Raw genomic sequence first — 12,921 nt, 5'->3', positions numbered from 1 at the left:
ATGATTTTGATTATGGTTGTTAATTATCTAATTTACTTTAGTTAATTATCTTTTCTTGCCAATAATGGCTTCAGTTATGTCCATGTTGTTACGTCGAGGGATTGGACAGATGAAAATCTGACCAGCTCAACTACAAATAGTCAGAAACTATAGTGAGTATTTATGATAATGAATATGATCGTTATTTATAAGGTGACATGTAGCATACAGTATCTTGCACAAAAAGTGACAGTAGCGTTTATCGTCCTAATTTGAAAACGAGTCGAAGTTATGATCTGATTTTTCTCAGATATATTGATTAGTCACTAATGCACATACATAAAAAATTTCGTGAAATCATCACGATCTCTTGAAAAGTTATATAATTTTATTTTCACTGAAATCGAACTTTTCCAAACAAAGTCATCTTTTTTGAGCATTCGAATCTGAATAACATGAGAACCATAAGAGTTACAATAATGAGCGAATTATAAATTTTGTTGAGCTGTGATCATAGATAATGAAAATTTTTTTAAAAATTCAAAAAAGATAATTTTGAAAATTTTTAGTCTATGGAGGTCCAAAAATAACAATTTTTCTGATGAAAAAATCGATAATGATTTTTAATTATAATTGAGATAAAAAAATCTCTTTAAAATTTTGCAAGAATTTTTCAAGGTATAATTTTTACATGATACTTGAGCTAACTGCTAAAAAAAATTCGGACATAAACTTTTTGTTGTTTGAGTTTTAAGGCCAAAAAACGCGACTTATCTCGAGAAAATTATATTTTTGCTCGCTAGAATTTTTATAGCTCGTTATTCAATTCAGATTTTTGCATGAAATTTTTTCTGTGATTAGTCCAGAGACCTGACTACAACTTAGTGAAAAAATTTTAACTCAATAGTTGAATCGATCTTAGTAACAAATAAAAACGCTACTGTCACTTTTTGTGCAAGATACTGTATATCAACATCTTCTTTTATCATCCAGGTATCTTTATATCTCAGCATCATTTGTATCTCTCTCTCTCTCTTTATTAATCTTCTGTTTTGTGATAGTGTTTGTATAATATTTGAACTGAAACCCCTGAGAAATGAAAGCGCAGAGAAAAAAAATCAAATTCTAAAAATTGAGAAAAAAGAAAATTTTTTCTCTTCTAATGTTACAAAAATTGTCATCTTTCTGATCATCATTTCTCTTCATAAAATTTTACTTTCTGTTGATATCATTTCGATCATCGTCATCATCAGATCTTAAAGTCATTTCTTTTCCTCATCATCTCCATCAGAATCATCTCTATCTCTTTCTCCTGAAATTCATCATCTGATTAAACCTCCAATCAAGTTATTCCTCACGCCCGAATATTTATCATCAAAATAATCTCTCTCTCTCTCTATTTCAACTGAGATATTCAATATTAACAGATTGGGATCAATGTTATAACCTTAATCCGTTATTTCTGCAACATTTAGATATAAACAAAAAGTGATTAGTGATTAATTAGTTGAGAGAAAAGATCTGTGATTAAATTGTGTTTATCTTTCTCATTGATTCCAAGTGTTGATTAATGTCATCAATATGATCGTTATTACATAACATTATCAATCGTCAAAATTTAATTTAACAACAGGAAGATAAAGAATCTCATAGAGTGAAAGAGAGAGGGAGAGAAATCTTCCAAAATTAAATCAATCATTTTCATCGTAGAGTAATAACTCTTTGATTTTCATTCATTGATTAACAGTTGGTTAATTGGTTGAAAATAGTAAATATTATTAAAGTATTCCCTTTAAATTAAATCAACAGTTTGCAGAGTTTTTTTTGTTGATAATTGAGCGACAATTAATCAACCTAACATGTGGAGCCAAAGTTAATGTTAAATTGCTCACTAATGCTCAGAATTGAAAAGTTATATCAACTTGGAATTGTTAATTAGCGACATCAACTCTTGTAAATTATTCACCAAAGGAAATAACAATTAATTATATGATAACAATTGTAATAATAATCATCGAATCAAATTAAATGGTAAATCGTACAACAATTAAGAATTTTCGACCAAAAATTTGAAGAAACATAAATAAATAAACTAACTCGATCTCTTCACTTTCATTATCCATTATTTTGTTTCATAATAACTAATATAATCTTAATATTATCATTAATCAATCAATCAATCAATTATTATTCAAACATTGATAAGAAAAAAAGTTTATTGTTATTTATTTAAATCGTTTTTCAACAATTAAAAAAAACACTTTCGATTCAACAAATTGTGTCGACTTATTTCATTTCAAATCTAAAATTGTTACAGCTCATTAATCAGTTAATCATCTACAGGGTGATAAGAAAGTTTGTTCCTTCTAAGACCAACCCCCTCAGAGGCACAATAAGTGAATTTGATTGTTGACATTTTCACTGATAGAAAATTAGTTTGCTTTCTATTTTTTAAATTAAGCGCTTGTACCAAACGCATTTCAACAAAGAGTATTAGTCTCGCCCCGAGGAACAAACTTTCTTATCACCCTGTATATTAATTGGTTGAGAATAGTAAATATTATTAAAGTTTTCCCTTTAAATTATATCAACAGTTTAAAAGTTTTTTCTATGATAATCGAGCGAAAATTGATCAACTTAGTATGAGTGATGTTAAACTACCAACTTTAATCAATTCAAAGTGCAACGAATCACAATTAGTGACACTAACACCAAATTCATCATCTTCATCCTCATCTTGGACATCATCTCCCTCATCATCATCACTATCAAAACCACAACGGCAACTACAACCTCACCACAAACACCAACAACATTATCCTCATCAGGTAATCGTACTGGCCAATTAAAATCAGAAATTAACGAGGCAGTTAGCAGAGTTCTTGGTGAATATGATTGGACTTTAGTGACAACCAAAAGCAAACCAAATTCAGCGTCCTAGATTAAACTTCACGTTAAAAGGCCATTGAACGCGTTCATTGGTCTGAGCTCAAGCGGCTCGCCGAAAGTTATCTGAACAATATCCTCATCTTCACAACGCTGAATTAAGCAAAACCACTTTTTACTCTTTGCTCAGAATTTAATTAAAAACTGATTAACTTTAACGTTGAAATTTGCGCGAAAAGCGCCATCTGTTGGTCGTGTTTTCAGTCGGTGAAGGTGAATTCCATTTCTGTTTACATTTTGTTTGCAAGTGAATTTTTTGATTATGGTTGTTAATTAACTAAAGTAAATTAGTTAATTATCTTTTCTTGCCAATAATGGCTTCAGTTATGTCCATGTTGTTACGTCGAGGGATTGGACAGATGAAAATCTCACCAGCTCAACTTCAAATAGCCAGAAACTATAGTGAGTATTTATGATTTAAATATTTTTTTTCTTCTATAAATTTACCTTATCCACTCATTGGGAATGATTTATTTTTATTCTAATGAATTGACTTTAATTTTTTTCTTTTTATTCTTTTCTTTATTTATATTACTATTACCTATTTCTTAGGTGATATGAGAATGTTCAAACCTGGACCTACACCTAAAACGGAAGAGGAAAGGAGAGCTGCTGCTGCAAAGTATAATATGATTCCAGAAGATTATCAAGTTTGGGATGAGAAATTGGGTTGGGGAGATTATCCCAAATTTGAAGGAGTTGGTTGGGATGCTAGAGATCCTTATGACGATTATGATTGTGAATATGATCGTTATTGGTACGGTGAACCGGTAAGAAAAGAATCAAGAAAAAAGCTTCCATTGCAATTAATCATTTTAATCATAATCGTTTCTCGCAGGTTCACATAGACTCAATTCTTTGGGGACCCGTTGGTATGAATCCTGATTGGGTAACTCATAAACCATGGTAAATAATTAATCGTCAATTAGATTAACCTCTTAATTACCTTTAACTAATTTGCTTTTTTTTTCTTTTCTAGGTATTACTTTTATCTGGTTTCTATTGGTACAGTCCTTGGATTCACTTTCGTCGCCTTTGTCTTTGAATACTTTAATGTTAGAGTTAGCGGAAGAACGGTAAATATCATCGACTATAATTTAATTCACTTTTCTCAATTTAAGTTAATCATATTTTTCTCATTTCTTTTTCTATTAGAAACCTAAACAATTTCCTGGAGCAAACAAAGTCCACTATACCTTTGAACCAGCTTACGATTAATATTGAATCGTTTCCACAATTAATATAAGAATCAATTAGATTTCTTCAATTGTTGTACATTAACCATAATTGATTGATTTGTTTTAGCGGAAATTAAATATATCCATATAAATATAAATGAGAACTCAAACTAAATCAACCGACTAAGTGATCAACCATTTCATTTGTCTTGACAGAAAGAAAAAATCAAACTTCAATTTTGATTGTTGACAATCAAAAGTAACAATTGGACAGAGAAAATTGAATTGATTAAATCTTACAATTTATTAGATTATATTAATAATATAACAATTGTATCGAGGGAAACAATTATAAATCAAAATAATTTACAATAAATTCAAGTTGAATGTGAAATTAATTGTAGGTGCATATGAGTTATGATTAATTATGATTATCGGAATTGAAATTGATTAATAGCTTTAAATGTGATTAATTTATGTTTCACTCTATCGAGATCTTTAATTCCTCTGGTGAAGTTTTTGTTTTCAACAATTAGTAAATAATGAAGATGATTAACTAATTGTCAACAAGTTGAACACTTTTTCTTAGCCCAGAAACCGGATTTAGCATCTAATTTAACAACGGCCTTTGGGTCAACTAATCCTTTCTTTACATCGTTTTCCATCATTTTCCTAAATTAAATAGAAACAATTAGTTAATTATAATTAATCGATTGTTGAATCTAAATCGTACCTTATAATGGCCTCTAAGGCTTTCATTACGTTGACTCCATGTTTGGCACTTATCTCAAAGAAAGGACAATTAAACTCCTACAAACAGAGAAGACAATTAATTGTCTGATAATTAAATCAATAGATTGTTGTTAATTGTTACCTCGGCAAGTTTATAGCCTCGATCATAACTGATCTGATCTTCTTCGGCAGCATTAGGATCGCGAAGGTCCAATTTATTTCCGACCAGAACACAAGGTATATCGCGATCGGAGCATTCCTAAAAGTAAAAGATGACAACAATTAAGAGTAACAATTAAACGATTTAATAAGTCGATTGTACCTTAATTTGGTTCATCCAATTTCTTGCATTGAGAAAAGTTTTCGGAAGTGTTAAATCATAAACGAGAATCACTCCATCGGCCTTACGAAAATAAGATAAAGTGATCGATCGGAATCTAAAGGAAATTGAAAGTTAATTAGTTGAAGAAGTAGATTGTTAATTGTTGCTGGTTAATTACCTTTCTTGTCCCCCAGTGTCCCAGAGTTGAACGGTAATTGTTTTGGTGTTATCAACGCAATAAGATTTCACATGGAAATCGACCCCAACGGTTGAACAAAGATTCACAAGGAATTGATTCTGAGCTAATCGGTAAATTAAGGCCGTTTTACCGACCGCCATGTCCCCGATGAATATTAAATTGTAAAGTGACTCCCCTGGTCCGGTCACTTCCCTGATACTTGGTATATCGGGTGAGTTGTGGTCATCGGTTGTCGTTGTTGTGGTCACTTGTTCAATGGCACTTGAACATCTTGAACTTTCATTTGGATTCTCAGGGGAAAGTTTATCTCTCGACGAGTTCATATCTCGGGTATAAATCGGCGATGCAAGACTTGAGGTCGACGGAAAGGTCATTTCATCTTGATCATCACGAGTAATTGTTGATAATCCACTATCTTCATTGCACAGAAAGAGAGAAAAGTTAATTGTAATTAAGATTGGAAATGATTAAATATCAATAATGTTAATCAAATTTACCATTTTCATCATTCCAAGTTGATGAATTGTTTGAAGGTGATGATTTACCTTGACGAGAATCCTCCTCTCTTATTATTGTCTCTTCTAATTGTCTATAAATCAACAGACGACAATTAAGGCCTAAATTGTTATAACAATTAAGATAATTACTTACGACAAATTTCTCGAAATCATCGATTTTTTATCGACATTTAAACCTAAATAATCACCAACGATTGAACCTTTTTTCATTCGTTGAGGGATATCATGAGTACTTGAAGTCGATGGTAATGAATTCGGGCCCTAAATAAATTAGACAATTAGTTAATTGTGATCAATTTCCTTCCCAAATCCCAATTCTTACCCAAGCTTCACTATCTTGCATATTATCAGCTATTTCTTGGAATCTATGATTAGCATTTCTGTTAATTGTTAAAAGAAATAAATTTAAAGAGTAAAGTTAATCAAACAATAGTTTTAACAATCAATCAAATCGCTGAATCAACATGAGTAATTAAATCAACAACTTACTGTAAAACCATTAATTGTCGTGAAAGATAATCTTGATTGTGAACAACCTCAATAACCTTTTCCCTTTCTTGATTTAATTCCTTGCACCGTTGCTCGTACAAGCTTTTTAATTGTCCCAATTCACTTCTCATCATTGCGACAGTCGTTTGTGTATCTAACAGCGACAGTCGCATCTGATGATTTTCTGCTAAAGCCTCTTCCAGTTTATTCTTGAATTCACCTAATTGCTCCTTCTCCATGGCTGAATGTGAATTCTTCAGCCAATTCTCAACCTGATGGAATAACAATCAGCTTGGTAATTGAATTTCGATATTTATGTTGATCGATTTTACCTTTTCAAACATCGATAAATGAGCCTGAAGTTGGAGCATTTCGTCCTTCATCATGTCTCTAAGTGACCTTTTCTCTGCTTCGATCTCTTGTTTAGCTCGTTCGGTTACACGTTGTTCAACTTGACGAACTTGACTGTCCACGTCTTGCTCGATTCTGTAAAGATGCTCCTCGTGTTCACGTCTCTCTCTGTATGAAGAAACAATTTACATGATTAGTGAACAATTAGTTGACACTTTCGATCGTTAATTACCTTAAATACGATTTTGCTAGAGTTTCATTTTCTTCCTTTAATTTCTTCAGACTGTCCATTAGCTCTTCGATCATTTTTGCTTGTTTCTCAGGTTCGATCGGCTCTTCAGCTTCAAGAGCTCGATTGATTCGTCTAAAATTGGATATTAGTTTCAATTGAGAATTGGAAACAAGTTAAACAATTAAATTAGATTTTCCACTTACCTTGTAAATGAACGGACTCGTTTAAGGTTAGAGGCATGACGAGAATTCTCAACGGAAAGTAAATCATTTGATTCTTGATTGTTGTTGTTCGGGTCATGAGTCGATTGTCTAATTAATCTCATTTTATCCGCTAATGGATTAGCAGAAAAGTCTCTCTCATAATCTGTAAAACCTTCTTTAAAATCTTCAAAACTAATTTGTCCATCTCGATCTCGATCAAGATTCTCGAAAATCGCATCCGCATCCTCGGTTTCGATTGAAAACTTGGCACAAATATCACGAACTTCATCCCGTCCAATGTAACCCGAACCATCGGCATCACAGGCATTAAATAGATCCCAAAGTGTTTCCGAATTCATCTTCTTCTATGGCTGATAATTATTCTGATTAATTGATTGATTAAATGATTAGAAGAAGATGATTAATCAACCAGAATAACAGATAATCGGATGAACAACATTAATGGAAAACTAAAGAAAAAGGTAAACCCAAATGATAATTAATTGATTAAGAAAATCTTTGAACAAGTTAATTGTTGTGGGAAAGGATGCAAATAATAAGGGAACAATTTAGATGATGAACACAATTAAATCACTAATAGACCATGAAAATTGTTGGTATCAATTCAATTAATCAATTACAATTAACAATCGGTATCATTGTAATCACCAAATAACGATATCAATGTTATCACATATGGAGACAAGGTTAAGATTGAGAAAAATTGAAGAAAATAACTAATCACAATTAATTTGGAGAAACAATTAACTTTAATCACAATGGAGTTAAGAAAAGTTTATATTATTGATTAACAATTAGAATCCACGATTTAACAAATCAACCTGGTGATTAACTTTTACTTGGTTACTCTTAATATTAACAGAGTGGAAATGTAATAATAATGTTAATTGTATTAATTAGAAAAAAGTTAATCAACAACAATTGATGCTGATTGTGATGTGATCCTGATAAATTGTTGGTGACAATTAGTAGTAGTCAGGTTGACAGTTGATTAGTTAGTGAATATTTAACCATCTGCTAATTGAGTTGAAGGTGAATCAGTATTGAGAGTTAATCAGTAACAATTAAAAGAAGAATTTTTTTTTTCTTCTCTTGTTTTGATTTACTTTTATAATTAACAATTAGATTATGATGGAAACAATTAAACAACGAGTACAATTAAATACAATTTTACCTTGAAGTACAATTGTCAAAGTACACGAACAATATTGTTAATTAATTGTCTGAATTTAGGTTGTAATTATATTTTTTTTCACCATTGGTGTTGATTTAGATTCACAATTAATTTCAATGTCAACAATTTATCTGGGATTGACCTAAATCATTTTCTTCCTAATCATGATAATTAAACTAATTAAAGTTTTGTTTTTCTTTCATTTAAATGTAACATTTAATCAGCTACTAATTGTTTGTAACTAATTTGTTATTAAATCACCAAGGAAGTGATAACAATTTAATTTAATCATCAGGTAAGTTCAATTGAAAGTGTCTAATAGTTGATTAAGTTTTTCCGTAATCAAACTTTGGGTTTAATCACAATTAAGATTATTATTAATTATTGATTGTTTTCAATGGTGAGTTTGATTCATTTTTAGTTGGGATAATTAATTAATTAAACAATTAAGAAGCTTTTGATTATGTTATGAGTTATAATAGTTGATTTATTGATTTGCTATTTATGGTAACCAATTAAGATAATAATTAGTAATCAATGGAAGATAATTTGATTTAATTGAGCTGTTTACTTTTTTTCTGTTGGAAATTGTTGTTAATTGTTGAATTAATTAGTTAACAATTGTGTTTAATTTGAATCCCATTGGATCATGAATGTTGATTTAATTGTTCATTTGTGAACTTGATCTAAATTGATTCAAATGATTCTGTTAATTGTCTGGAAAAGTTGAAATGTTCCCAAGTTAATTGTGATATAACAATTACTATCCAACAGTGAGCTTTTAATCATGATTAAGATTTTCGATTTGATTGTTTTCCAGTTAATTCAATTGAACAATTAAACATTAGTACGTCAAAAGGTTTGAATTGAGTTCAATGAAATCAGCAGAAAGTTAATAAACTATAATTAGTGGGGTTAATCAATTTTCTTGCATCTAATCAATCATTTACAATTAAAGGTTTGTAAATATACAAAGTTTGATGAATTTTAGTTGAAAATAAATTGTTTGATTAAATATTTGGTGGTAACAATTAGTTCAAATTAACTTGACATTTGGTGTGAAACAAATTGTACAGTTTAATCAATTGAGAAGATGTTGATAAACAAATAAAGATATTTACAAGTTTGAATAGTAATTAATACAAACCATTATTACTTTTAATTGTAATTAATGCCACTTGATTGGTTTAAATTTTGAGCTAATTTATGAATAAAAGACAAGATTGTGTGAGAGAGTAAATTAAATTAGATTGTCACTTGTGGTGTTGTTAAAGATTTGATATATGGTCTTGTTGATGTAGATGATTTCAGGCAGAATTTGATTGTTGTGAAACAATTAAAAAGATTCCGTAATTGTTGATGTCCAAAACTTGACGATTATACTTTTGACCAGAACTGAAAAGAAAGTTAATAAAGATGATTAGTTTGATTGATGAACTAAAAGATTAATCAAAGAAATAATTGATTGATATTTACTCTAATAGCAGAATCAAGTTAATTGTAAACATTTTGATGAATTAGAAATTAGCATAACTATCGACTCTTGACTATTGATCATTTCTCACGATAGCAAACTTTTCTTCTCTTTCGTTTTGATCGGCGAAATCCTTGTGTCTCACAATCAGCAATCGATTCTGTCTCCGAATCATTTTTAGAAAAATTCGAGTTCTTGTCGTTCGAGTCATCATTTTGTACTTCACTTTTGGTCTCATCAAATGTTCGAGTTGAGGTTCGAGTTGATACTCTTGCAGTTGATGTTGTAGCTCTTGATGTTGTTGATGTGGATGTGGATGTTGATGGAGTCGAAGTTGATGAGGTCATTGTTGTCGATATTGATGTCACTCTGGATTCTATTGGTGCTGATGCGTCGATGGTATTACAATGTTTACTTGCGCTTTCCCTTGATGTTGACGCTGAATTAATGAGTCTTCTTGAGGTTCGGCAACGAGCATCGAAACTAGTAACAGGACTTTGATCTGGAGTTTTTTCCGGAAAAGCGACACTTAAACGATTAAAGTAGGATTTACAAGTTGAACTGTTCGAGGAGATGATTGAGTCACGAGTGGATGTGTGATTAGCCGCAGGCTGAGTTAATAAAGGTGATTTTGGGATAAAGTTTTGAATTGAATCAAGGCTTGTTGAGAGCATCGGCTCAGAGGGTGGAACTCTGATAAAGTCTGAATTATATTCCCAACCACTGTCCTCACCCGTTAGCGAAGATTCATCTACTTGATTATTGGAACCATTAAGGTGAGGAGATTTAGGTACAATACGACGATAAGAAGGTGTTTCAATCATAGTGGAATTTGTTGGTGGCTCTAATAAAGTAGTAAAATTAAGATGGCTACTGGAATTGTGTTCATCTAAACTTTTCTTCGAGCCAATACTGAATGTTGATCCATTGTTTTGACCACTCGAAATTGGACTTGCCTCCTCTGACATGGCTGTTAAATCGATCCGCTCTAAAAATATATTATTTATCTTTTCTTTTACTCTATCCTGGTGTCTTTGCTCATCTACTAGACAACGACTCAGCCTACTGCTTCTCACAGTTGTAATACTGTCCAAATGAGTTATATCACCAACTGAAAGTGATTTTTCAAAATCTTGTTTCAATATAAAGAAAGGGTCGTGATTGGATATCAAACTATTAAGTGTTTTCGCCAATTTATTCTTGAAAGCATCAAATTCCTAAGGAAAAGACAAAAGAAAACAAAGAAACATGGTAAGTTTACAGGGAATGTAACTTAGGTTATCACTTTTACTAACCTTTTCTGCTCCAGATATTTTAATTAGTTGATCTTTGGTGAGTTTGGTAAGTTGTAAACGAGTAACTTCAATCTCATGTAAGAGAGCAGCATTTCTAGATGCAAGTTCCCGGTTATTTTCTTGGACGGCATTGAATTTATCCCTTACATTGCAATATTCTGTTCGAAGGGCTTCAAATTGTTCAACGAAACATTTACCAGTCTCACACAATTCCTCGTATTGTTTAATCAATTCAACTTCTATAAGAAAAAAAAAAGATTGTCAAAAGAGAAACAATTAAAACAAAGAACAACAAAAACAAAACAATTTTACTTACTTGTTACATGACGGTAAAGATAATATTTACTTTTCTTTTTGTTAATCTTATTAGTTAACTTTCTAACTTTTCTTTTCGATTTCGGCAATTTAAGAGGCATCGCAATTAATTGATTAAATTAACAAAAAGTATCAACATATGATGAAAAACAATCTTATCTTTTTCTTATCGGAAAAAAATGTTTACATTTTTGAATTTTTTTCACCAAAAAGGGAACGTCTCCTAATTACGGCGAGCAAATTGTTCGAAAATTTCATTTTAATTGTGATTAAATTTAATTCTTATTAAATGATAGCAATTGATTTTCGATTCTCTATTACAATGAGAAAATACTTTTAGAGAATAATAGAAATGTGGATTTTAAGGAAGAAAATATTTGAAACTGAGAAACAGGAAACACTTTGTTGTTGTTTCTTGTTTGTTAATTGAATCAACATTTAATTTGATTGTTTAGAAAGAAGAAATTAACGTAAATTAATAATATTTGTTGAAGATACTGTAGATTTGTTGTAATTCACATGGACATGGGAAACATGGAGATTGTCCAAGTAGAATAACAAATGTTTTCGATTGCGATTTGGTTGATAAACTGTGGAGATAATTAAATGAATCCAATTAAATTTCATTTAAGATGATGATTGGTTTTCTTTATGAACAACAATCCCTCGCTCGATTAGATCAGGAATTTCAACTGCTAACCATGGACCAAGCTAAGGAACAGACGAAGAAGAAAGTTAGCAAAAAAGAAACAAAATTCCATTTCAGTCAATCACAATTAGAATACAACTAATTACCCCTAAGGCCATTGCATGAGCGATGCCAAATTTTGGGACATTTTTGCCCCACAAAGGTTTGAAATGATCAGATAAACAAATTTTTCCACCTCGATACATTTTCACCGTTTTACCATCTAACTCAGGAATAGCGATTTCAGGAGCTGTAGTAGGATAAGTGACAGGAATCTATTGAAAACAAAGAGAATGGACAAAAATAATCAGAGAAAATAACAATCAACTAAAATGAATAAAACTCACATCAAATTCAATCTCAAATTCGTATCTCAAAAGCTCATGGATATACCAACATTTTCCAAACCATTTTGTACCATCTTTATTGGACTCAAGTCGAAACCAATCGTTGTCATTGTCTTTATTTTGTTGGACATACTAATGAACATAAACAAAAGAATAGAAAAAAAAACGAAAACAATCAAAATAGAACAAGAAAAAAAAAGAAATTAAAACGTTACCTTGATTAGCGATTGGAACTCTTCCTTTAATCTTTGTGGCCACTGATCTTTATCTCTTGGTCCCGCTTTCGTCTTTAATAGTGGAATATTAGTTAAAGTCTTTCGAGTGGCATCATCGACCATTGTGATTAAAGAAATTAGAAACCAACTAATCAAATCCAAAGAGATTAACAAATGTAAACAACAAAATCAAACGTGTCAACAAAAAATTCTCGTTACCATGGAAACGGTTAACTTTTTTTT

At 30.9% G+C, this 12,921-nt stretch overlaps 4 protein-coding genes across 5 annotated transcripts; 1 reads left to right on the top strand and 3 right to left on the bottom strand.

The window, feature by feature from the left end:
- Positions 1 to 10: 10 nt before the first annotated feature.
- Positions 11 to 4,278, top strand: LOC128396779 (NADH dehydrogenase [ubiquinone] 1 beta subcomplex subunit 8, mitochondrial-like). 2 transcript variants are annotated; one of them, XM_053357395.1, is made up of 5 exons: positions 11 to 152; positions 3,478 to 3,695; positions 3,764 to 3,831; positions 3,905 to 4,001; positions 4,081 to 4,278. In XM_053357395.1, exons 2-5 carry the CDS (start codon positions 3,483 to 3,485, stop codon positions 4,141 to 4,143), a joined length of 441 nt encoding a protein of 146 aa, XP_053213370.1. In that variant the 5' UTR covers positions 11 to 152; positions 3,478 to 3,482; the 3' UTR covers positions 4,144 to 4,278. The 2 variants fall into 2 exon arrangements, with proteins under 2 accessions (XP_053213370.1, XP_053213369.1); XM_053357394.1 differs by lacking the exon at positions 11 to 152 and adding an exon at positions 2,975 to 3,327.
- Positions 4,279 to 4,352: 74 nt separating this feature from the next.
- Positions 4,353 to 8,160, bottom strand: LOC128396766 (ras and EF-hand domain-containing protein-like). The gene is made up of 12 exons (XM_053357374.1): positions 7,150 to 8,160; positions 6,947 to 7,078; positions 6,696 to 6,882; positions 6,364 to 6,635; positions 6,197 to 6,254; positions 6,008 to 6,135; positions 5,854 to 5,945; positions 5,336 to 5,771; positions 5,158 to 5,272; positions 4,978 to 5,094; positions 4,837 to 4,913; positions 4,353 to 4,775 (listed from the first exon to the last, which is right to left on the bottom strand). Exons 1-12 carry the CDS (start codon positions 7,506 to 7,508, stop codon positions 4,667 to 4,669), a joined length of 2,082 nt encoding a protein of 693 aa, XP_053213349.1. The 5' UTR covers positions 7,509 to 8,160; the 3' UTR covers positions 4,353 to 4,666.
- A 1,236-nt stretch (positions 8,161 to 9,396) lies between these two features.
- Positions 9,397 to 11,664, bottom strand: LOC128396770 (uncharacterized protein DDB_G0271670-like). Its single transcript, XM_053357379.1, has 4 exons — positions 11,430 to 11,664; positions 11,114 to 11,352; positions 9,821 to 11,035; positions 9,397 to 9,739 (listed from the first exon to the last, which is right to left on the bottom strand). The coding sequence occupies exons 1-3, from the start codon at positions 11,527 to 11,529 to the stop codon at positions 9,899 to 9,901; spliced, it is 1,476 nt and encodes a 491-aa protein (XP_053213354.1). The 5' UTR covers positions 11,530 to 11,664; the 3' UTR covers positions 9,397 to 9,739; positions 9,821 to 9,898.
- A 38-nt stretch (positions 11,665 to 11,702) lies between these two features.
- Positions 11,703 to 12,892, bottom strand: LOC128396780 (ubiquitin-fold modifier-conjugating enzyme 1). Its single transcript, XM_053357396.1, has 4 exons — positions 12,679 to 12,892; positions 12,464 to 12,595; positions 12,224 to 12,391; positions 11,703 to 12,139 (listed from the first exon to the last, which is right to left on the bottom strand). The coding sequence occupies exons 1-4, from the start codon at positions 12,799 to 12,801 to the stop codon at positions 12,056 to 12,058; spliced, it is 507 nt and encodes a 168-aa protein (XP_053213371.1). The 5' UTR covers positions 12,802 to 12,892; the 3' UTR covers positions 11,703 to 12,055.
- Positions 12,893 to 12,921: the final 29 nt, after the last annotated feature.

The sequence above is a fragment of the Panonychus citri genome, unplaced genomic scaffold, assembly GCF_014898815.1.
Source record: "Panonychus citri isolate SS breed McGregor unplaced genomic scaffold, ASM1489881v1 Contig00028, whole genome shotgun sequence".
Lineage (NCBI taxonomy): Eukaryota > Metazoa > Arthropoda > Arachnida > Trombidiformes > Tetranychidae > Panonychus > Panonychus citri.
The sequence above is the reverse complement of the archived record's forward strand: the minus strand, read 5'-3'. Positions and strand labels throughout refer to the sequence as shown.

Coding starts and splice junctions, on each gene's coding strand:
- LOC128396779 (XM_053357394.1), top strand. CDS start 3,240: ATGGCTTCAGTTATGTCCATGTTGTTACGTCGAGGGATTGGACAGATG. Junction 3,328..3,477: donor TCAAATAGCCAGAAACTATA/GTGAGTATTTAT, acceptor CCTATTTCTTAG/GTGATATGAGAATGTTCAAA. Junction 4,002..4,080: donor TTAGAGTTAGCGGAAGAACG/GTAAATATCATC, acceptor TTTTTCTATTAG/AAACCTAAACAATTTCCTGG.
- LOC128396766 (XM_053357374.1), bottom strand. CDS start 7,508: ATGAATTCGGAAACACTTTGGGATCTATTTAATGCCTGTGATGCCGAT. Junction 6,136..6,196: donor TGCAAGATAGTGAAGCTTGG/GTAAGAATTGGG, acceptor TAATTTATTTAG/GGCCCGAATTCATTACCATC. Junction 5,946..6,007: donor ATGATTTCGAGAAATTTGTC/GTAAGTAATTAT, acceptor GTTGATTTATAG/ACAATTAGAAGAGACAATAA.
- LOC128396770 (XM_053357379.1), bottom strand. CDS start 11,529: ATGCCTCTTAAATTGCCGAAATCGAAAAGAAAAGTTAGAAAGTTAACT. Junction 11,353..11,429: donor TCTTTACCGTCATGTAACAA/GTAAGTAAAATT, acceptor TTTTTCTTATAG/AAGTTGAATTGATTAAACAA. Junction 11,036..11,113: donor AAATATCTGGAGCAGAAAAG/GTTAGTAAAAGT, acceptor TCTTTTCCTTAG/GAATTTGATGCTTTCAAGAA.
- LOC128396780 (XM_053357396.1), bottom strand. CDS start 12,801: ATGGTCGATGATGCCACTCGAAAGACTTTAACTAATATTCCACTATTA. Junction 12,596..12,678: donor AGTTCCAATCGCTAATCAAG/GTAACGTTTTAA, acceptor TATGTTCATTAG/TATGTCCAACAAAATAAAGA. Junction 12,392..12,463: donor AATTTGAGATTGAATTTGAT/GTGAGTTTTATT, acceptor TGTTTTCAATAG/ATTCCTGTCACTTATCCTAC.